General features: G+C 39.7%; 2 protein-coding genes across 2 annotated transcripts; one reads left to right on the top strand and one right to left on the bottom strand.

Moving 5' to 3' along the window:
• Positions 1-7: 7 nt before the first annotated feature.
• Positions 8-5,364, top strand: RPL9 (ribosomal protein L9). The gene is made up of 8 exons (XM_074904673.1): positions 8-76; positions 522-568; positions 655-770; positions 1,579-1,674; positions 1,999-2,131; positions 3,546-3,626; positions 4,103-4,221; positions 5,062-5,364. Exons 2-7 carry the CDS (start codon positions 523-525, stop codon positions 4,207-4,209), a joined length of 579 nt encoding a protein of 192 aa, XP_074760774.1. The 5' UTR covers positions 8-76; position 522; the 3' UTR covers positions 4,210-4,221; positions 5,062-5,364.
• A 2,619-nt stretch (positions 5,365-7,983) lies between these two features.
• Positions 7,984-24,488, bottom strand: KLB (klotho beta). Its single transcript, XM_074903805.1, has 5 exons — positions 23,751-24,488; positions 16,788-17,295; positions 12,938-13,206; positions 10,245-11,388; positions 7,984-8,345 (listed from the first exon to the last, which is right to left on the bottom strand). Exons 1-5 carry the CDS (start codon positions 24,486-24,488, stop codon positions 7,984-7,986), a joined length of 3,021 nt encoding a protein of 1,006 aa, XP_074759906.1.

The following is a 24,488-nucleotide window of genomic DNA, read 5'->3' as shown; positions in this document are numbered from 1 at the left end:
ACGTCAACGCACCGGGAGCAGCTACAAGAACGTGATGACGTCAGTCGCTGTCTCTTTCCGCTCTGCCTGCTGCGAGGTGAGGCGCGGGCCGGCGGCGGTATCCGGGGCCATCGGCCGCGGGCAGCCCCCCCGAGCGCTCTGCCCGGGCGCCGGTAGCCTTCCGGGGCGCCGCCGGGCCCAGCCGCCGCGCCCTGACCCGGTCCCTGCGGGAGGGGAGCCCCCGGGGTGACGCCTTCCCCCTCTCCCCCACCCCCGGCGGCTCTAGGCCCGGGCTGGGCCCCGTTGTGGAGTTGAGCGCCGAGGCCGCCGCCTTTCGCCGCCCCTCGGGCCTGGGCGGCACGTATCGGTGTGGGAAGCGGAGCCCGGCGCCGTGGCGGCCCGGAGGTGGCAGAGGGGGTGGGGGCATCGGGTCGGCGCTCCGTAGTTGAGTGTTTGGGGGTACGTGCGGGGGAGGAGCGGAAAGGGCGCAGAAAAAGAGCTTTACCTTGGGGCCTGCAGCTTTTTTCCGTTGTCCCCTGTAGAATGAAGACCATTCTCAGCAACCAGACCGTTGACATCCCCGAGCAAGGTACGTCTGTCTGCGCGTGCGTTTGAAAGATATTCTGTGGTGCTGACCCCGCAGTCGGTTAACGAGCGTCTGCCTTTGATTTCCAGTCAGTGTTTCACTGAAGGGCCGGACAGTCATTGTAAAGGGCCCCAGAGGAACCTTGCGAAGGGATTTTAACCACATTAACGTGGAGCTGTCCCTCCTGGGAAAGAAACACAAGAAGGTGAGTGCTGCAGAGCTTGTTTCTCTGCCCAGAGAGGGAGGGGGGCTTTGCAGTTAGATTTAACACTTCTTGCTACTGTAGGAGATTGAAGCAAAAATTTAGGCCGTGGATAAGTTAATTATTTGCTTGTTTCTGTGTTTTCTGAAAGAGGCTGGTCTTATGGAACTTTGGGACCTACTTGGGAACTGTGGAGCTCTTGAGGTTCTGTGCTATGTTTGAATTTGTTGATTGATCTTTTGTAGTTACAGTCAGATAGTTACTGGAAAGGGGCCTGATCGTTATATGCTCCATTTTATAAACGGGCCAGTTTTAGCTAGATAAAATTATATCTCTACATTATTAAAAACTGAAAAAAAGGGAACAGTGGGTGATTTCAGCTACTTTTTCCACAAGCATCTAGTGTTTTGTTAAAACACTGGACCCCCACACAGTGTTTCATTAAAAAGTTGGTGGGTAATACCTAGGAAACTGATTTTGGAACAGTCTGTTCAGTGTTAGCGTTTGATAAAATATCTTTCAGCTTAACGTGTCAGAGTATCTATCCCAGCTTCTTTGGAGATTTGTTAATAACGAGACGTGAAGAGGAAATTATTTCTCATATGTCTGGGGGTTAGGGCTTAGAAGACTTGAGCTATGTGGGCCTTTATTTTGTTTCTTTGAAGGACTGCTACCTTTGTGCTTTTGTCAGGAGGGCTTCTAAGTAGTTTACCTGAATTTCTGACTCTTAGTTTGTCACAAAAAATGTTTAATTTCTGGTTTCGAAGTGTAGCTGAAAGCTTTGTCAATTCTGTTTATTTTTTTAATACAGCTACGTGTTGACAAGTGGTGGGGTAACAGAAAGGAGCTGGCAACAGTTCGCACAATTTGCAGCCATGTACAGAACATGATAAAGGGTGTTACACTGGTGAGTTTTGTTTTGAAGTAGGATAACTCATGTCGTTTTTGTTCCTAACAACAGACAGCCTGTTACTTTAGTGAGACCTTTTCTAAGGATCAAGATGTAGCTTTCTCTTTTTTTTTTCTTGCATGTGCTGTTTGTTAAACAAGTTCTTCAAGTGGAAGAAAGCATGAACTATAAACTCTGCCTGTCTCTTGGGCTCAGTGGCTTGCTCTCGTTAAGAAACTGTTTTCAGTGTATTTTGGTTTTAGATATCTTCAGTAAGCTTTATTCATCGGTTTTACCTTTTGGATGTATTCTGCTTTCAATGTCTCATGTGCATTATCCTAGGGATTTCGTTACAAGATGAGGTCAGTGTATGCTCACTTCCCCATCAACGTAGTTATACAGGATAATGGCTCACTTGTGGAAATCCGAAACTTCTTGGGAGAGAAGTACATTCGCAGAGTGCGTATGAGGCCAGGTGAGCATCTCTGGAGGTGTACTTTACTATTTCTAACTAGGGTTTCTAAACTGTTTTCTTCAGGTATTGCCACTGATAACAGGAGATGGTGAATGACTGTTGAAGCAGCATTTGCCTGTCTGTGTAATCTCATGACACTTTTGCCACTGTTTAGGTTATATTATTAATAATGCTTTTGTAAGTTATTTTTGGAAATAAAGGCTAGCTGATAACTAGTTTAGAGTTAGTTATTGGAATACAAGTTCCAGGTGGCCCAGTGTTTACTTTCATCATTGTGAAATCTCGACAGTGTTCATAGTTAGTAAACTCTGGGTGCTTAATTTTAGATTTGTATTTCTGTTTTAAAGATTGTACATGAACTAGTTTCACACCACATTATATTTTTGGTCTTTGAAGTGCTGTTGTATTTTGAATTTCCTGATTGTGTAGGAGCATGTAAGATAAATGTAAAACCAACAAGATGATAATTTTGACATCTTGCATGCTTGGGGTTTTAGTAAAATGTATAACAGAGTAGGCATTTGATGGAGCTTGTTAACCTTCCAAAAGGAGGAAGCAAAACATGTTATAAACATGGTTACCTTAAGACTGTAAGGAAGGCTTTCCATATCCATTTTTTTAATAGTTCCACTTCTGGTGAAGGTATGGGTAAGGATACTTGGTGTGACTGATCATGTTTTGGGGTGGCTTTAGATGAAAGCTTTGGACTTGTCCAAAAACACTGGTAGATACAGCTCGGAGTTACTTATGGTGGATTTGATTTACTGTGGAATATTGAAGGTGGGTTTGATTATTGTATTTGATTTTTAAAAGTTGGCATTTACTTCAGAGATAGTCAAAGATAGTCAGAGGCTAAAAGCTAATATCTATTGGCTAAATAGATCAAAATATGAAAACTTACTGGTGTTATTCTCGTCGTAAATGAAAATTTCCTGTTAGTCTTGAATGTCCTAGTGTCTACTCCTTGTGAGTATTCACAGTGTAGCTAGTGGTGCTTGACATGTCAGGTGGCAGGGGTTTTTTTAATGACTTGATTGGGATTACTTCAGTTTTGTCTTAATGAACATAAGAATGTGGAAAATGGCACCACCTAGCTGAGGAAGCTGTGCTGGCAAAACCCCTAGCTTGTACACGGTGTTGGTGATTAATGCTGTAATGTAGTAACATTTAAGTGGGAATATCATTTAATTGCTGTCAATTCAGAGTATGACTTGCACTGATCTTTGAGTTTTGAAACCCTGGGAGGGATGACAATCCTGGAAGGGATTTGAGGGACTCTTAAGTCATAGAAGCTAATTATTGCCTAGAATACTACTGTTTAGATCTGTAAATTGGGACAGGATATCAGTACTGTTTCTTTAGTACACTTAATGTCTTCACCAACGATGTAGATTGTGCATTTTCCTTTCTGTAGGTGTTTCCTGTGCAGTATCGCAAGCCCAGAAAGATGAGCTGATCCTTGAAGGGAATGACATTGAATTGGTCTCCAATTCAGGTTTGTGGAAGTAGATGTGTGGGAACATACAATAATGGGCTACTTCTATCTGAAGATGTCAGCTTAGCAAACTGCCTTTTTTTCTCAAACTGATGTAAATGACATTTAGGATTTTTTTTCCTCTAATCACTGTAATTGCTTTTTGTAGTTTCTTATGCTTTTCCTAAACTTAGAGACGTTTTTACAAGTTCACAGAAGCTTTTTTCTGAGTCAGTATTGATGGCCCTTTCTTGCACCAAATTTTTCAGCTTTTCAGTTGTACGAGTGTGCAGTAATAAACTGTCACTGCCCTGAGTTGCCAAGACAGGCTCAGTGAAATGCATTCTATTTTCATGAGAGCTGACAGGATTTCAAGCTGATAATTCCTTGATCCAGATGACAGTTTTGTTTGTTAGTTGAAATACTGGAGAGTAAACAAAGGCTATGAGTTCGCTTGGACCTCTTGCTTTGTGTTAATGGTCTTGCTTTGTTTGCAGCTGCCTTGATCCAGCAAGCCACTACAGTCAAGAACAAGGATATCAGGAAATTCTTGGATGGTATCTATGTCTCTGAGAAAGGAACAGTACAGCAGGCAGATGAGTAAAACTCTTAATAGGTTGGTATCATCTTAACACGGATAGTACATCTTCAGGTAGAGATGGTTAATCAGTCTGGGAGCTTGACAAGGTTTATCTACTGTAACAAGGCTGTGGTTAAGCAGGTTCCCAACAGGGATGCAGTTGTGCTTGTAAAAGGTATCATAAGAGGTATCCTAAAACTTGAATTTTGCTAGGTCTCTTGACAGCAACTTTCCATCTCTCATCAACTTGGTGTTAATGCTACTGTATGGAAAAACACTGAACTCTGTAAAGTGCTGTGTTCTGTGCTCTGTGTGCTACTTATGATGGTGGCTCAGAATTTAAAAGCTACTGATGTAGTATGACAGACTGGTTTACAGCTGTTGACAAAGACTTTTCTTGGACTAATGTTCCTCCTGTTTGGACACTGACTTCACTAAAAAGAGTGGTCAGCACATAATTTATCTATGAAGGTGTTCTGTGTAGTTTGCATGTAAATGCTTGTAAGCAAAGTTCAGTTTAACAAGGACAGCTATTTATGTTGTGTAGGTACATTTGTTACTGAAGTTGAGTACAACGATTTTGGGATAGTATCACCAGCCAGGTACCAGATACTTGTAAGCTACTGAAAAACTGATTTTTAGTGCTGTTCAGAGTTCCTTGAGAGACAGAACAACTTGTTACCAGCATGTTAAAGAGTTGTGAGCTGCTGTATTTGAGGGCATCTTTAATCTTACCTGAATAAAATGAGGCAAATTCTTTGAGCTATTAATGTCTGTTTTGCATTAAAACCATCATGTCATATTTCCGTAAACTTTCAATTTCACATTTGCAGTGCTAAAACCTTTCTAAAAGCTCTTAACTTTTTTTATTTACAGTTATCTGGATCCTGAAACAAACCACCATGAGACATTATATTAGCAAGTACCAGCCTGAAGAATCTGATACTAAACCTGAACACCATGAGAGGTTAAATAAAATAAAACTTATTTCATATCTTGTCCTCTTTTTTTTTTTTAAGAACTAAAGGGTGATTGTGGGAACATGTTCAAGACCTTTGGCTTTTGGAGAAGCAGATTGTCACCCTGTAATGCAAGATAATGTTAGCACTGTGCGCGTGTTGCTTTACCAGTGTCTGAGAACATTCAGACTGAATAAAGTCTGATGCTTTGGAAACCTCACGCCCATGGAGTGTGGACCCAGTTTGTAAAGCCATGAACTGGTAGTTTTAAATCACAGCATTAAGAAACAGCAAAAGCATTGTTCTTACAGGAAGGGGACTGCTGTTCTTTCACATACTTTCAGAACCTCAGACTGTAAAAAATGGTTTCCATGTGCAGTTTCTGGAGGGGAATTCAGACTTGTGATGGCAGAATCTGAAGTAGATTAAAACCAAAATTGGGATCAATAGAAAAAAATTTGTAAGTTTTAAAGTGCATACAGAGATGGAAGTAGTAGTCTGAAAATACAGTGCTTTAGCTGTATTGATTGATTAAGAAAACCAAGAACTTGACCTCAGAGTTCGGGCAGAGCTTATTGCTGAATTCCACCAGCAGTCGTTTGTCATCTGGGGATATAGCTCTTTGTTCTTGGTTACTGATTGTGCCATGTAGCAACATCTAATTGGGATGTTGTCCTATTTCTGTGCTGTGGTAAGATCCATACTGTCACTTACTACGTTCCATTTTGAATTAACAGAAAATACTGGGATAGTGCAGAAACAGAATTGGCAACAAGTGACTAAAGTTTAGTATTGAGGAAAGCATCTATGCATGCTTAAGGAACTCAGAAGATTGCCCAGAGCACCCCCTTGCATGATTCTGCTGAGGTCAACGGGTGCAGGGTGCTGCTGTCTGAGCCCGTGACAGCAGTGGTACTGAACTGCAGTCATGGAAGTTGTACATGGCCTGCCTAACATTTTTAAGATTCATTCTTGTACTGTTAAAATTATGTGGCTAAAGGAGTCTTCCAAAATCCTCTGTGCTCCCTCAGTGCACACAAATTCAAGAGGAGTTTCCCTGTAGTGTCCTTCCATGTGAGTCTGTGGTTGCTGTCAGTGATAACTAGTCAGTGTCTCGGGGTGGTGGAAGACTGCACGCACCTCTAACACCTGTGCTGTTTGCTCTGCTGGTAGAATATTCTGTAGTGTAAAATGAGCTAGAGTCCCTCATCATCTTACTAGTGCTTACCTTTTGAATTAATGAGCTTTCTGTAACGTTGGCCAATGCTTGAAATATAACGGAGAAATGATCTCATGCATTTATCAACTGGGACTCAAGTCTGGGTCAAGTGTTGGGAGTTAGGCATTCAGTCAGTTGCACGTATCTTCAAAGTAGCGCTTCCACAAAGTCTTTCGTAGTCTGTAAATGCGTTAGCATTTACGTTACTGTTTTATCATACATTAGCATGTACCTTTTGTTGGATGCTATCTTGTGTGTTGAGACAATGTGTTTGTATGCTTCACCTCTTCAGAGGTGCTGGGGTACAGGGAAGGTGCATCTGTCTGTTTTAGGGACCTAAAGACTGAGGTAACTAGCTTCTAGTGGGAACAGGTTGGGGATTTTACTGTGTCTTGAAAATGGTACTAGTCACTGGAAAAGAAGGTCATGAAGTGGAGGAAGGCAGTAGGTACTTCACTGATGGCTCTTTTTGCCCTTCATTGCATTCCTAGAGCAGCTTCTCTGTTCCTCTCCAGAGGTGTGTGGTACCTGCCTGAGAAGTGATGTGATCTGATTCCCTGGCTGAAAAGTCTGGCCAGTGCAAAGCGTCAGTGATAGTGTAGGTCACGGCAAGAGCCTCCTGGGTACATTTTGAGATGACCAAAACCAGACCAAGGGAAACCTTGGGCTTTGGTCCCTGAAAAGTTTAAATGAGAAGGAGGTTCATTCATCCTTTAAGAGCATTATGCCTGGCTTGGTAGCTCTTGTTTAATGTAGCAGTAGCAATAAACTGTCATGGTTTTATTCTTCCTATGGCTTGCACTGGCACTTGACCAGAGCTAAGATGATAATATATATTTATTTCCATGAAAAAGTGCAATTTTGAATTATCATTATTCATTGTCCTCTTAAGTGGATTAATACTTACTATGTTCTCTGCTAGTAAAAATCTTTATGGCTGGAGATGAAAAATAGTGATTGTATGTTATTTTGGCTTGTCTCCCGGGGGTCCAGTTACATTTGCTTAAAATGTTAACATCTGATCTCTACTTCACCCACTACGTAAGAGGTATGTTGGTCAATAATGGAGTTAACTTGGGTTTGTTCTTTTAGAGGTATCTTCAGAAGCTGGCCCAGGACATCTCATTCTTGGTGTTGTACTTTGTTGAAAGTTTGTGGGTTTTAATAACACGTTTATTTGTAAACCCTAACAACTGCAGTTTTATGCTTAACAACATTCATAACATGAATATACATCACAAAACGCTGTGGTCTAGAGGTTCATAGAAAAGTGCATATCGGTTCTCACAGCTTACTGTCTCTTTTCAAGTCAAACTGTTTGAAAGGTTATTCCAAGGCACAGGAGAGTCATAAAATGTTTTTTCTTTTTTTTTTTTTTTTAAATAGATGGATTTATCTTCTGCATACAGCAGGTTGATAAAAGTAATTTTAGCAGAAACAAATGTCGTCATAGCTCTTCTTCCTGTGCATATGATTACTTTCCGTTTGCAAATGAAATGCTTGGTGTGTTATGATTGGAGTGACTCACGTAGTGCTTTTCTACTGTTGTCTGATCTGCATCATCCTCTGTAGAATGCAAATAGGGATGGATCTCACTGAAAGTGGGCTTGTACCCCTGTCTTAAAATGAAACACAGATGCACTGGATGCTTTTTGCCTTAAAACGTTTTCTTCTTTTTCTTTTGTGAAAAACAATAATAGTTAAAAGTAAGATAAGGGTAGAGAAAAGGCAGCAGGCAAAGAATATTAGCGGCTTCTTTTGAGAAATAAACAAACAGAAACTACACTGCTTTTCTTGGTTGGAGGGACCACAGACTGAATAGTCAGCAGGAAAGCCGTTGTTGCTTATCAGGTTATTGTAAAATTTTACTGAAGGCTTTCCTTTTGAATCCGAAGTGAAGAATCCAAATCTGGGTTTAGATTTCTCTTCAGTCAGTTTAAATGCATAGTAGCCTTTAATCTTGACTTTATCAATGTAGTATGCTGAGAAGGGAAAAGAAAATCAAAACCAAGTATTAATAAAACCTTGTATGACCTGCAAACTTTCAGGTAATGAGTTCAGATTTCAAATGATGAATCAATCAATTAAAAAACTGTAGTTGTATCATAAAATATTTCCTTACATTTACTGCTTCTGTCTTACTTAAGTAGAAACAGTGCCTCATTGTTCAAAAAAAAAAAGTAGAATTTGGGAATTTTCTGGACCTACTCTGTGAAATCTGGATTTGAACAGAGTTAGAGCTGAGAGCTTGCTTTTCTGGGAAAAGCCAGATGCTGCTTTTTACTGAACCCAGCTGCAATGACTCAAGGGGAACAGCTGCCCATCTGTGTCATGAGAGGAGTTTTCTGAAAATTACTGCCCTGCTCCAAACCCAGCTGCTCAGCCCTGCAGCACATGACTCTATGTCACCCACCAAGTGTTGGGTGAAAATACTTGAATGAAATCATAAATAGCAGACCTTGGTGAGTAAACATCTCTCCAAATCATGTGTAAGCAGAGACCATAATTGGGATGTAATCCAGATTAAGCAAGAACATTGTCAGTTGGGATCTTTTTGTGAGTACTATAAAGTGTCATGCTATCTGAAAACTAAAATGGGAATACTATGATGAAGTGCCCTTCAAACAGCCATTTCCTTTAATAACTTACTGTCTTTAGTAACTTACTGTTCCTTTGTTTGCAGTGTGAAATTAGTGTGGAAAATAAGTTGGCAAATGCTCACTAGTCCTGATTCATGGAAAAAAAGACTCTACAACTCGAATAGAGTTATAAAGCAGGTATGTTTACTCCGGCCAGGGTGCAAGGGGATTTCTCCACAAAGCTTGCCTCAAAGCATCAGTCCTACAGTAATTGAGAAAGAGCTAAGCCTTGGAGAAGGAATACCCTGTTTCTTGTTGGTGTCTAAAAGTAATCTGGAGCCCTGCTTAGCCATGAATAAGATCTGTCTTGTTTTTTACATAGCTAGCTCCTAGAGAGGAGAAGCCAGAATACATAGACTGTGTTTGAGGACAGGTGCCTCAGAAGGGCTTTTAGACACCCCATGTTCCTGTCAGGGAACACACTAGTGTTCACAATAGGGAATAATGAGTGCAGGGATGTATTGTATGTCTTGTTATGGCTGTATGGTTCAGATACTGAGGCCTTTCTGGTGTCCTGTGGCTCACTGCTTTCCTTTTAATGTTTGGTTGAAGGAAGAGGGATGGGAGGGGTGAGGTACCCACAATATTTATTATACAACAAGCTATTGCTGTAGATCATTGTCTTGAACTTTTTTGTCCAGTACCTCCATGATTGTTAATAATTTTTCTCTAAAGTGAAGAACTAGATTTCTGTAGGTGCTCAGGAGAAAACAAGTAGTGGAACAGGAACTAGAGTTTGACTCTCTCCAACAGCAACTCCTTAAAAATCTGGTGACCTGTTGTACTTCTGTATGTCCCTCCGGGTCTCCTTGGACTTGCTTGTGCTTTCCTGACCAGTGACCCTAGCTCAGCAAGCAAGTAAGGAGGCTCCTGCCTTTCTTTGTAGAGCAGAAATTAGGGTTGTATCTTGGGAGTTGTCTGTCTGAAGTGCCCCCTACTAGCTTCTGAGTAACTAATCTGCTGTATATACATGCCCAGATGGCTTCTCACATGGTTGAAACTGGAAGCAGCTGTGGCTGCATTTCACATGAGGGGCTTGGTGCCATTGCTTTATGCTGTATTTGCCCTGAGTGTGACTGCAGAATCAGGCCCCTCAGGGGGATGAATGCTGATGGCCGGGTACTGCTTCTTGACCAGAGCTGCTTGCTCTGTCTGGGGCAAGTCTTCAGTGCTTGTTTAAGGAATGCCTGAGTCTGTGCTGCAGAAATGGCCCTGAGGAACTTGAATCTATCATATACTCACCTTTTAAAACCTCTTGTAGATATTTTCCCAAGTAATAATTTCGAAGTTCATCATTATCTAAGGACTGGTCATCTATTCCATTTGCTGTGATGTAAATATCAATGTCACCATAGTTTTTTTTAATCCACCTGAGAATTTTGCGCACCCCCCAGGGCACCACTGCCAAACGAGAAGGGGAGCTCAGGCAGGTGATATCCTGCAGAAATTGGATGTCACGATCAAATTCATACTGGCTCCCATTCTGAGGTTCATGAATCACAAATCTGGTGGTGAAATGGTTCAGTGCATAAAAATCAGCTGCACCTTTGATGAGCTGCTTTTCCTCACTTGTGAAAGATGGCAACAAAGAATACGAGAGGCCTGTTCTGTGTTTAAAGCCGATGTATTCCCTCATAGTAGCTGGATAGTCCCCAGTCTTAAATATGGGATCAGCAAACCAGCCTATTTCAAACTGAAGAAACCTGTTGGCAGCTTTTGAATGAGATTCAAAGTAGGGGTTGGCAGGTTCAGCCCAGTCTGAATGCAGGGACAGGGACACTTTTCCATATTGAAAGGACCGGTACTGCTCATCATATATTCTCCAGGCCATGGCATGTGCTATTAATAAATTGTGTGCTGCCCGATATGTATCATTGCTGCTCCTATTGTAGACATTGCTTAGCCGGTTAGGCTCATTTATTGTAATCCAAAGTTTTACCAAATCACCAAGTTCCCGAAAACATAAAGCTGCATAGTCCTGAAAAGCGTAGGCAGTAGACTGGTTCAACCATCCTCCTGTCTGCAGCAAAGGACCTGGCAGGCCCAGGTAGGCGTGAGTTGGATAATATAAGGTGACCATGGATTGAACATTGAGTTTCAATACTTCGCTAATCACGCATCTGTAATACCTAAGAACTTGCCTGTTGACCACTGACAAATCTCCATTGGGTAAAATCAGTGACCAGTCAAGAGCAAATCTGTAATGGGTGACTTTCATTTTTTCCAGGAGGTCGAGTTGCTTTTTAATACTGACAAAATCCGTGCACTGTGCTGGTCGCGTTTTTAGCTTCACTCCTTTAACTTTGTGCAGGAGCCCATCTCCTGTGACATTCCAGAGGTACAGGCTGGAATCACAAAACTGTGGTGAGGAAGCCATGGATTCTGCCTGTGAAAATAAAAATGGTATGTTACAATGGGGTTTAATTAGATGAATGCCTGCTCATAGTCTGCATTTCTGCTTGTGTTTGGCTGTAGGATTAGTGCTGGATGTCAGAAGGTCCTGCTTAGATGCTCCAAGGGGAAGGGGATAGCCAACTCACCTATATGGGCTTTGACTGTGCTAGTGGTCGTCTTACCTTTTCTGTTCCTTTTATTTACAGGAAACATTAAAATTGCATTCTTTCTACTCAGCTACACCTTGGCATTTGCCCTGCCTACACAACATATATTTTCACACAGATAAATCTCCCTGACTGAGTTCACTCCGTGGTTGTGCAAACAGCAGTTCTCAGGCAGCTGGCAGGAAAGTGGGGTGGTAAGAACAAGCACCAGGGCATATACAAGGCAGGCACGGATTATTTTGGCACTGCTGTTGAGATCAACCTTGTGAAACTGTGGCATAGTGTTCCCTGGTTTTACTGGTAGTCCTTTTGCCTATGCAAATATGTGACACAAACAACTTGTAGCATTTAGTTATATCTTTACTATCTCTACTAGTTAACAAGGTTCTGTGTAGCACTTTCTATTCCATTTTTTAAAAATATTTTTTGTAGGATTTTAAATACAATATAGTGAAGTTTAAAATATTTAGATTAAATCTGATTTAAGAAAATGCTGTATATTAACAAAATACATCAAAGCTTTACTTTTTTTCGTATGGTTGTCAGTGAATAGATTATGGTGTTTTGTTATTTTTTGAGGCTGATGTTGGTCATTGGACCATCTTTCTGTATGTGATGACAAAAAGAGTATCCCAATACTGGCCATATATATGATTAGCTTATCTACTAAATTTAAAGTAGAAATAAATACTGTAGGAACTAGTTTGGAAAAAAGGTGGTGTGATCTGCTTTCAAATGTGAGCTCAGACGGTAGAAGTTGCATGTTCTGATGTTGGTTATCTTTGCCTGTGGTATAAGGTTTTTTTAAAGAATGGCTTTTTATCTGCTTGTCTAAGTGGCACTTAGAGCCAGGCTCAACCCAGGAATCTTCTTCTGCCTTGTTCAGTAGCTTTAGATGAGACCTTGAGACTGCAGGTAGCTCTGCTGCCACCAGCATAACCACCCTGTGCCACCCTCTCTGTTGCGCTGTCACAGGCATCCCAATGGCCACACTGTGAACTGGATTGGGAAACTCTCTTGGTTTAAAAATAAACCAGGAACAATTGGTTGGGGTCAACTTCTTAGTCTGAAATGTCCTGATCATATCTGTCCTGTGGAGATGCAAGCAGAGGGAAGGCGAAGGATGGGCCAGCCTTGGAAGGGCTCCTGCAGCGGGGTCTGCTGCTGCAGGAACACACCAGCACTCTCTGACTAGCTCACCCAAAAGCCTGTAAAGTACATAAAACTGAACTTAGGCAATTATGGCTAGGTTTAATTTCTGTTTGCAGTATGCAATGAGATTCCTGAATGCAAGGTGCCATACATAGTCATTTATTCACAAAGTAGTTGCTGATTGCTCTGCCTCCAGCAGTCTCCCCAGTATTTTACACTTACCTTGAGAACAGATTCAGTGATACCCCAGGAGAAGTCACAGGAGAACTGAGCTTGCAAGCTTGGGGTAGACTCCTTTGGGAAGAAGCCATTTTCTCGTATGATTTGTTTATAATAAAGTGCAGATGACTTGGGAATCCTTTCCTTTTTTTCACTTCTGAAATCTACATAAAATAATCCACGCCTGATGTTGTAAGCATGCTGCCATTCAAAGCCATCAAGGAGTGACCAGGCTGCGTAACCAAACACATCTATGTTGTCGTATTTAATAGCTGCATAAGAGAAAGCAACATCTATGAGTCTTATATTTAGGACTCTAACATATATAAGGGTTGTCTATGAGAAAGGCCTATTCATTTTGAAAATCTTCAGGGTTTTCTCAACACTCAGTAGGGTTATTGGCCCATTGTAATTCATTGCAAAATTGTGACAGACATATCTTAGTCTTTATTAATTAAAAAAAATGTACATCACTAGTTCCTTAAGAAATTAAATTACTGTAGGATGCTTTATTTCTGCTCTAAGCAAACATGAAACATTGTGCCACATCGAACTTGTAAATCATCAAATGCAATTTAAAAGTAATATACCAATAAAATTAGAGAATCGTGACTAAAAATTAAGGGTGCAAAAGTTGATCTAGTTTGTGACTTTGTCATGAAGCTAAAACTCTCAACCTTTATTTGAAAGATCTCTGCAAGCTCTAACATTTAGGAATTTCTATTCAGTTTCTAAATTGTAAAAGAAATGTGTTGGTAATGACTTTAGAGGAAGCTGGGTTGATCAATCCAGAGACTGACGTGCTTGATTTATTCAGAGAATGGGCGCAGCCACAAGTGTGTTTCTTCAGGCAATCTTAATGTCCCTCCACCTTGCAAAGGAATTTACTTATCACCTTTTACACATAATATATGAGAAAAATGACAAAGTGACTGCTTTCTCAGATGTGGAACATGATTCACCAGGAAGGGCAGTAGAACTTCTAAAGCAGCTTCTTGCTGGACACCAACTAACAACAATGTTCGTTACCCACTTACAGTGTGCGCCAGCTGGTAGCCTGGAAGAAAAAGTCCAAACTCCATGGTTCAGTCATGTTAGCTGCCTGACACCAGTTATAAACTAGGAAATAACGCAGGATAACTCCTCATGTTACCCTTATAATAGGGTAGCTTATAAAGCACAAAGCAGTGACCAAGTGGGGTTACCGAGGATTTTAACACAGATGGACAGCTGCCTTTTACCTGTAGTCCACTGAGAGTAAGCCAAGGAATAAAAATGAAGTATTCGGATCTAAAGCTCTATTCTCACCCAAAATTGCCTTGCCTTATTTTCTCAGGACACTTCACTTTGCATAATTTTGTATTTCCACTGAACTTCTTCACCTTAGTCACACTATGCTGCAACTTCAGCAGGAGACAGTTTTGCACAGTACTTGTATTTGGGCAGCAGAGTAATAAGGTACCCAGCAGTACTATCATAGTCCAGCATGATATTTTGCTAACTGCTGGATGAAGAAACCAGAAATCCTAAGAGCTTAGGAATATAAGTATATGAGAAGCTGACAGACAGGGCCAGAATACTGGTAAGGAGATGAGGGAATGTAACAAAGCAACACAATGGCATGTATTTTCAAGAAAAGCAACTTTCAAATACTAGGGAAACCATGAGAGAAAGTACAAAAATGTCTGAAGAGATCAGTGGCAAAATGCAGAGGTGGAGAATGATGTAGAGGATAAAGAGATAGTCCAGAAGGACCTTGCAAGTAAAAATGTGTATTTCATGTCTGCAACGAGGAAGCTTGAACAAATGGAAGTAGACATACAGGGACAGTGTAAGTGGTAAATGAGAAAACATTTTTTTTTCTAGAATCATACCGAATGGAGGAGGGGTAAGTTTAATTGTCAGAGCAAAAGAAGCTGTAGTACTCGAGATGGTGCATGCCTAGATGAGAATTTCTGACTGTTTAAATGGGTAGAGGAAAAAAGCTCTATTTTATGTGTATTTTGTGGTAAAAAGAATTAATGCTTAGGTGATAGGTAGAGATCCTGTGGATCATCATGAGAGTATGTTTGTAGCATTATCAGCAGTGACAGTGAAAGGAGAGGGCAGAAACAGAAGTCAGGATCCTCACTAAACGTTAGAGTGGGGATGAGAAAATCCTCCTAAAAACCAAGGGTATGACTGGGGGCAGGAACAAGGGGCTGAAGGTAGAAGAGGTCAGGAGCTAGCGGGGACATCCATGGAAAGAGAGCTCAAGGCATTTCTGTGTCTGCTATAGGTGAAGGCTTGGAGTCCTTCTGCAGCAGTTGTTTCAGTATTGACAGGCATATCCATGCCACTAAGAAGCTGTAGTTTCAATTGCATCCTTGTATCATAATTGAGGTCAGTTCTTTGCAATGGTGATGTTATACATCACATATTTTCATGACTCACAGTGGTGTGAGTTACAGACATACAGTGCAAAGTTTACAGCATTCTTGAACACAAACATACAGGAGTATAGCACCTTATCACCTGTTACATGCTATCTTAACAGCTGCATTACAATTTGGCCTATATAAATGATGTTTTGAAGTTAACTTGATCTAATTGAATTTGCTGGAAACATTTTGAGGTAGAGGTTGAAGTATCTGCATATGTAAAAATGTAGATGACAATTCCTGAGAAGTAGTTAGTGGCTGAACATTGACCAAGTATTTCAGAAGTGTGAATTCATGGACCGTTATCACAGCCAGGTCTGCTGAAGAGGATTCAAAAAAAGAACACGCTATGGATTTTCTTATGTATGTGTCCAGAAATCTACCTGTTTCACACCTCCAAATCCAGGCCTGCATCTATACTTTCCTAGTGTGTCTGTGGTATTTAAAATATCATAAACCAAATACTGGAATGTAACCTCCTCAAAATGTGGAAAAGGCATGACATATTGCACAGCTGCACTATGTGAAGTTTGCAATCTGAACCAGCTTTAAATATATCTGGATGATCGCTGTTTGGAGCTTAATTACATTTGTTGGTGATACAGTACTTCCTGACTTGGTGTCAGAGTAAACGATTACTTGTGTTTTTGAGGATAAGAAAGGTTTTTGTAAAGGGATCCAAGCCACCCCACCACTGCAGTACGGATCAGCTGTGGGGCAGCCTGCTGGGAGGATGGCTCTTGGGACGAGCAGCTGTCCCTCTCGCAGCACTGAACCTACAGGCTGGGCGAGGGGGAAGAGAAACACTGGTGGTGCAGAAGCTTTAGGTACTAACTCCATTTATATTTCATACAAAATTAAGTATTTTGCCTTGAGAGAGCACCCCTGTACACTGGCTTTACGAAGGGCAAATACCAAGATTAAAAATGTGCTATTAAAACATATTATCTCTGTTTGGCATGAAATAATCCTGAAAAGTGATTGCCCTTCTGCTGATTTTCTTCATGCATTTTACATTGGAGTACAAACCCCAGCATGGCAATGACAGTCTGTAGTCATGGGCTTATTTTCCTGCTGTCAAGGTATGTTCCTGCACAAAGGTTTTACAGTTGGGCTGCCAGCAGTGAAAAGTGATATCAACAGATGTATTTTCATTAATTTCTGACTCAGTTTTGTACTTATTTAGTTTTAAGATCCAACGCATGTGTTGGACTTTAGCTTTCTGGGACAGGGACTATGTTTTTTTCTGTGTTTGTACAACACCTAGCACCAGTAGATCCCGACCCATGACTTGTACTCATGCAGTATAAATAATTAATAATTAACTTAGTTGCCATTATCTCTTTAAAAAAAAGATTAAATTATTATAGAGCTAAATATAAAATGATCTTAAAAAGCTCTCCAAAAATCCAACAACCAACTTGTGTACAAACCTTGTAAAACCTTATTAATGAAGTTTTTCATCATGTAGATGGCTGTGGTGTCATCTGTTTTCACATGGCTGTCAGTGAACCAGCCATTTTCTGCAATCAAGATTCGAGGACTGTTGTATTCCAGTTGAATCCAGTTCAGTACTTCCCTCAAATTGAGTGACAAATTTTGTCCCATTTTTGGTAGGGTGTTTGGAGGTTTAAAGTTATTAGGACCGAAGGAAAATGCAAAGAAGTCAGCTGTCCCCTTTATGTAGTTTTTTTCATCCTCAGTAAAACGTGGCAAAAATGAGAATTCATTTTTCAGTTCTTCTGGATAATCACCGTCTCCATGGATGGGTTTAGCAAACCACCCAAGTACTCTGTCCATTGACTGCTGACATTTAGAAATGTCCAAAGCATCTTCTGATTTGTTAGGTTCAATCCAGTGGGATCCCAATACTATGGACATCATCCCCTTCTGATATGGTTTAAAGTGTTTTCTGTAGTTATGCCAAACTTTTGCATGAGCCTGATGAGAGAAAAAAGCATTTAAATTATAACTCCTTAATAAATCTCTGTGTGTCAGCAGCTAGACAGGCAGGTAGCTGCATCTGATTTGTCTAATCATATGAGTAAGTGTTCAACTTTTGATACTTGCACAGTCCCTAAATGTAAAAACTTGGTGAAAGGACCCAGGTGCAAACTTTGAACCCAAATGACAAGTTTCACAGTTCTGCATGAGCATTTTGATCCAAGATTTTAGTTAATTTCTCCTTTGAAGCTGCTATAATATTTTTTTCTGGCAGTACATGCAGCAGCATAGAATGAAGCTTATTCATTTTAAGTAGACAGCAACACTTTGGTTTTAAAAGGAAATTTGGCAGCAGTATTTCATAAGATCTATTTGGTGTGGCATGTTTCAGTACTCATAATTGGCCAAATACTCCCTGCCCAAGAACAGACAGAAGTTTTGCTGTTTGTGTTAGTGACAATGAAAGCATACCTTGTATCACATCTTAATTCTGAATATAATGTTTTAGAAAGCTTAACATTGTCACACACCAGAATTACTTTCAAATGTCATGTTAATTACTTAAGTAAGAGAATGCAGCAATCAAAATTTACACCAAAAAAGGGAATATATGTGAGACTGAGGAACCACTAGCATTGTCAGAGTCCCATAGGAAAAGGAGAGAGCTAGGGTGTCAGAGAAGGGTGACTCTGGATCACAGCCTGAATCATGCCAGAGGATCTTACACAGGGGAGGGGAGGGGAGTTGACCTCCACCAGCTGAGGAGTTGTCAAGTAACTCAGGGTTTACATATCCCTGACATGTGGCTCTATACTCTTAAGCTGGAAAGAAAAGAACTGTTTGCACCCAGAAAAAAACATGGAGAAGGATTGTGAAATAGAGTGCCGAGTTAGACTGACATCATTACCAAGCCAAACAGCATTGCTTACCTTTGACAATAATTTCAGTTAATTTATCTAGAAACACACAGCCTTGACAGTTTGAAAAAACAAAAGACCTGATGTCAGGTAGATATTTGGTTAAACTATAGAGTACCAAAGAATTACAGTTTGTGAAATTTTGTGTATCAGTTGTTTATGGTTTCTAAGGTCATGCTCGTAACATTTGTTCAAGGTCCGTCTTTGAAAATACTGATAAAGTAACATTAACCTTTGAAATGCAGGTTTGGTAGCTGAAAAGGGAAGTCAGCAAAATTTTACTCGTGAGGCAAACTGCAAGATACAGTTAAAATATTATAAAATGGATTTCTTAACAGTCTCATCATAAGAAAATGTAAGCAGCCAGTGCCGTCCCCTCGCTTACCTTCACTGTCCTCTCCCACAGGTCTAGCCTAGGGTGGGTGCTGGGGCTAGGCTTGCTTTGTTCTCTGCTTCTAGTGATTTCTCACCTGGTTAGGATTTTTTTTTTCCCAGACACAGGCTACTAACACTGCTGTTTAATGAAAGGTATATGGTTGTGTCGGCTCAACAAGAAAAACTCTGCTGAAGTCAGCTGTATTATGCACAGTGCCAGGTAGCATGACAACAGCACCAGGTCAGTCTTAGCAATCACACATTTCTAGGTGAAGTGGAGAAAGATGGCTTTGCCAAAAACCAACTAAACAGAATGCAATATTGACAGGTAAAAGACAATCAGGGACAGCTCATTGTATTCATACACACCTTCAAGAGGTTGATTAGAAGATGACTATTAAAAACATTGTCTACAGCCACAGGTATGTTCTACAGGAGTAGACCTCAAATACAATTAGGTACATTTAATATGAGTCAAGATAGGATCCCCATACACAAATTCATATGTGTCACTGATGTCTCACTCTTGGGTTAACTCTATTGAAAAAAAAAAGTCACTTGTCTTTATAGTGAGGGTTTTTACAGATGTAGTAGAGACAACAGCATTTGATTGCCTATAATTCTGTTTTGAGTTGTTAATTATTTGTAAAGCAGCTTAACATTCTCAGATGGAAGGTGTTTGCTAAGTGAAAACTATTGTTGATGGAACAAACTGATTAATATAGTTTGTTTTATAAGACTACATATGAAACAAACATCAATTTAAAAGCTGTATCATACATCAATTTGGCTATTTTAAGTCAATCTTGGCTAATCTTTTTTTCAGTTAGAGTTTAATCCCTAATCTTTCACTTTCCTTGTTAGATCAAGGACAAATGTCAAGGCTAACTACACAGTGAAAGCAGGATCAATATTGTGTATTTATTCTAGATACATATGACGCATTAATTTCAGCATATTTTCCTGGTATTAATATAGAAATTATTCCATAGACTTGAAAGTCACAAAGAGTGCTAAGTCAGTTAGTATTAACCCTGTAAAAAGGGTAGACAAGTCAATAAATTCAAGACAACAGTATTCTCCTTTCTTCTTGAAATATTCTCATATTCCTTCACACTCTGATCCTGTAATTTAGCATGTATGTATGCAAAGAGTCTACTACTGAAAGACCAATACTTTCAAATTCTTAAGATATGTTAAAGTCAAGCAATTTAAAAAATGTTAATAAAACTATTCTGGCTTTGTGTTTAAATGTTCATTTTTTAAACCATGAAGAGCTAGAATACAGAGTCTGATGATCATGGTGTTAAACATCACTTTAGAAGAAGGACAGGTGTGTGTGGCTTATTTGGAGAATGTATTTCAGTTCAAGGCTCTTCTGGTCTGTGGTAAAGATGCCACATAGTCAGTAGAGGTAAAGACCTTATTTTGCAAACTGACCCTGAAGCTCAATCCTTTGTGGAGGAACAAAGGGCTCTTGAGATGTAGGCAAGTAAATTTCTAAGAGGGTAGTTTGAAGGACTGAGGTTTTACTATCAAATTTGTTGTATGCTAAGCATCTTGTATTTGGATTGTGTTTTTCCTGATGATTTCCAGGAAGTGAAAGAAAGCTAACCTGAAAACAAAAAATCATCCAAAAAACTGTGAATCTGTGCTGAATTTTACATCATCGTTGATGGCTACTACTGTTTGAAAAATTTTCCAGCAAAGATATTAACAAGCATAGACAATTCTATTGTACACTCTAGAGCTGTGCTTGATGGAGACAGATTTACCTTCTCCTGTAAGAAATATGGGCACTGGTGTAGCTTCATCTTTCTAGATCCTAAGGAAAGGAGGCCCCTTTGGAGGAAGGGAAGAAAATGTCTGGTTGGATATAGAGACACGAATTATTCCCCATTCATCCAGTGTAAATTTGTTTTTCAGGAGAATGAATTGTGGGACTTCTGTGGGACATGCTTATCCAAAGATCCCACAGGCAGCAGTGTCCTCAAAGAGATCCTGGCATAGTGAGAGCTACAAAAGAGCTGGGAGTAGCACAGCTGGGCACAGAGATGAACCTGATCTGTGATGGATCTATATGGAGACACTGTGTTTGAAAGGGAATTTATTGTCTTTTCCCAGCATGTGATGTGAAGGTGTGTCCATGAAGAAAATTTTTAGGGAGATATTATTCTGACAGTTTTCTCCAGGGCTTTTCTGCCAGATGGAAAGGAGTGTGAATGATCTTTAACAGGAAAAAAACCCCAAAACACCTCTTTCTGCCTGTTATGTAGCAAAGGCGGCACTGCCTGAAGGGCAGTGATACAGATGAAAAGAAGACAGCTTGGTCTGCAGTTTGTAATCTTTACAAACCTCAATCTAAGTATAAAAGAACGTAACTAGATCCAGAGAAAATGGTAATAATACATCAGGTACATATCGCATTTAGCTCCAGCCACCATGATTCATCTGCTTTGTATTTTCTTGCTCCTTGTCAGATTTATTTACTGTTAAATCAGAGAAATCCATCTAATTTTTCTGTGTGCAGATTTTTTATTATCTGCCTTACTATGACAGCTGCCTCAAGCTCGTAGTTTTTGTATCTTCGATGTGGCTTTCAAATGTCACATGGCAAGTTACATGTTATCATTAATTGTTTTCCAATGTTACTTTTGTGAAGTACAGTCTCTTTTAATAAAGAAAGGAGATACACTTTTGACAGCCACTCTCCATTTGGTATAAGATTCCACATGCTCCTCATATTAGTGGTAACGATCATATGATTGAATAAAGATTTATCCATGCAAACCCCTTAGCAATTTGTAAGTGTCAAACTTCAAATTCCTATTCATTTCCATGGAAGTAGATGCAGGTCCTTTAAGATTATCAGTAGCAATTATTACACTCTGTGTATGGATAGCATACATAGTAGCATGCAAATATGTTTTTTTAATTGAAATGTTGAGTTCTTCTTCTGTGGATTACTTTCCCCACAGGGATTTCCTAAGCACCCTGCTTAATATGGTATTGTCAACAGTACTAAACAACCTGAACGTTTAGATACCCCAAAAAATCTTTAACAAAGATTCTGGATAGTTAGCTTGAAACTTATAATACCACCTGCGACTTCCATGGAAAGGCTGGCTTTAATTACATTAGGAAAAAAAAATATTTACATATATAAGAAGAGTTGACTCATGTCCTCCATTCCACCCCCAATCACAAACATCAAACTCTAGTTCCTCAAATACATTGCTAGAAATTTGAGATTCTTCATGAAGACCTAAAATCTTCAGAAATTTTACAGTGCCACAGGAGAAAACTTCTAATACATTAGGTAATGTTCATGGGGCTGTAAGAAAGAACATGAAAATAATTTCTGCCCAAGAATAATAAAATACTGGCTAATGGATTGTGTGTTGCTGAAAGTCTCATTAACTCTTTCATTGAAGTAATTTATTTTATACTCAGATTCACAGACTTTAAAACTAGAACCAACTATCAGATCAAGTCTGAGAATTAAATAATAAAGACCAAGGAACTAAGGTCAGTAATTTGTATATCAAACCCAGATGTGCTTGGCTTCCTGGAATTGAGTCTTCAGCAGAGGTATTGCTCCCTATGTGCTGTTTACACAGATTTTACACTGGGAAAATGCAGAGACTGCCTAATTGGTACCCCAGTTATGATTGTGCCACTCAGAAATGCAGACAAGAAATGCTGCAAACTTACATTGTATCTTTTACATGTATTACATCAAATATATTTTATATAACACTTGAAAATAAAAAGAATGATTGCACATCAGTTCTCTTTGAGATGCTTCACAAATCTCTATTTCACAAATCATTCTTGTGCGAAGTCTGAAATCAGTAACTCAGGCTGCTCAATGACTTATCTCTGTGTAAAAGTTCTACGGACAGCAGCATTAATTTTCTGAAAAAGGAGGTTCTGCAGGTTCAAGCCCAGAAGCAAATACAAGAAATGGATATGGTCAGTTGCAGAATATTTTTAACTACTCTGGCAATTAATTTTTTCCCACATGCATACTTCTTTCTGTAGGACAAATACATTCAGATTTATTTGTTAATTACACTTATAATGGATGGTAGGTAGTAGAAAAATTCTCTTTGTGACAGCTAGGAATAGTTTGAGCAGGGGAAATTATACTAGCTGCTCTGTCAAACAGAGACAGGATAGTGACCTGCTCTGTAAAGTACTTTGAGCACTATAGATGAAAAAAATGTTTTTTTGATATTGTTAATTCTTATCTTAAACTGCTGTTATTGGAAATTGTTTTAAATTATAGCAAGAAAAAATAAAAATGTAAGCTCCTATGCATAGGAACTAGCTATTCCATAGAATGAAATTAATAATCAGAGGAAATGCTGTAAGCTCTGTAATGCTGTTGAGAATACCAGGAACAACATCTGCACTTTTTCCTTTAAAAATATGACCCATTTCAGACTTCTTTTTGTCCTTCCCGAAGAAAGAATACCACGAACTTAGGACCCAGTATTGCAGCTGTTGAAGCTACTGATCATGGGATCAAGCTTTTTGTATATGTAATTTTGTAAAAGACAGCTGATAAATAAGACTGACATAAAAATTAAAATGCTGAAAACATCATGGAAATAATGTAACTCTGAAACTCTTAAATACTGAAGAGGACATCTGATTACTCCTAAGCCCTTGTTAGTTAACAATAAACATTTTGTAATATGATCTTAATAAGCTAGAACTAATCATATTTATATATACATTCTCTATTCCTAGTAGAATTGATCCAATATGCAAATGCAAATAAATTTCATTTTAAACTAACAGAATAGTCATCTCAGTGGAGCTGAATGAATGGTCCTGTCAGTGTGTTTAACTAAGTGAAAAGAACAAAGAAGGAAAAATCACGGTCTTTAATAGCTGGCTAGTTGGATCTTGTAGGCAAAACCCAATATAAATAAAATAATAAACCAGCACTTTAAACAAGTAATTACTGAGTCAGCTGTTGTGACAACAGCAATAAAATCAACATGAGGATGATTATGCCTTAGCCAAGGGTTATTTCTTGATGTTTTCACATTCCTTAATTTTTTTTTAAAACATTGATTACATGATTGATTCCTCCCATCACTTCCCATGGTGGTTCAAGATCAGTTTGTAAATCTTACTATACTGTACCTTGATCAAATTGTGTCCTACAGAGTAGATGGTTGTTATTTTCCCTCTCTCTCCAGGAGCATGAATACCTGTGCCATACCCATGCCAAGCAACTAAATATGGATTGTGGATTGTAATCCAATACTTAACACGGTCCCCAAAGGTCTGGAAGCAAAAGGTGGCATAGTCGTTGAAGATATCAATTACTGATTCGTTTTTCCATCCCCCATATTTTTCTTGCAGCATTAAGGGCAGGTCCCAGTGGTACAGTGTAACCATGGGGTCAATATTTCTGTAGAGTAGAGAGTCAATAAGGGTGTTATAATACTGGAGTCCTTTTTCATTGGGAGCTGCTACCACTCCAGTAGGAAAAAGCCTTGACCATGAAATTGAAAACTGGTAAAAAGTAACTCCCAAAAAATCCAGAGCAGACAAATCTTTGTCCAACAAGGTGTAACTGTCACTGGAGGCATCTGTGCTGCCAGCATCCCTGAACTCCGAGTGGATGAAGCGGTCCCAGATGGAGGAGCCTTTCCCATCCTTCCTCCAGCTGCCTTCCACCTGGAAAGCCCCTGTCCCTACACCCCAGAGAAACTCTTTGGGGAAAGTGTCATACAAAAACATCTGTGTTTCACTCACGGGACTGAAGTGGGTGTCCTTTTTCCACACAGATCTTCCCTCTCCAGCAAGCCCAGTAACTATCCTTATGAAAACTAATGTCCAAAAAGCAACAAATCTCTCCAGTCGTTGGCCACACAT

This window comes from Athene noctua, chromosome 4 (assembly GCF_965140245.1).
Source record: "Athene noctua chromosome 4, bAthNoc1.hap1.1, whole genome shotgun sequence".
NCBI classification, from domain to species: Eukaryota; Metazoa; Chordata; class Aves; order Strigiformes; family Strigidae; genus Athene; species Athene noctua.
Note: the sequence above shows the minus strand (reverse complement) of the source record. Positions and strands in the feature narration are given on the sequence as shown.

Bases quoted from the DNA above. Each gene is read 5' to 3' on its own strand.
- RPL9 (XM_074904673.1), top strand. From the start codon at position 523: ATGAAGACCATTCTCAGCAACCAGACCGTTGACATCCCCGAGCAAG. The intron at 569-654 runs GTACGTCTGTCT...TTTGATTTCCAG, and splicing joins CGTTGACATCCCCGAGCAAG to TCAGTGTTTCACTGAAGGGC. The intron at 771-1,578 runs GTGAGTGCTGCA...TTTTTAATACAG, and splicing joins TGGGAAAGAAACACAAGAAG to CTACGTGTTGACAAGTGGTG.
- KLB (XM_074903805.1), bottom strand. From the start codon at position 24,488: ATGTGTGGCCAACGACTGGAGAGATTTGTTGCTTTTTGGACATTAGTT. The intron at 17,296-23,750 runs GTACAGTATAGT...TTCTCTCATCAG, and splicing joins TAGGACACAATTTGATCAAG to GCTCATGCAAAAGTTTGGCA. The intron at 13,207-16,787 runs GTTTGTACACAA...TCTCTTATGCAG, and splicing joins CATTAATAAGGTTTTACAAG to CTATTAAATACGACAACATA.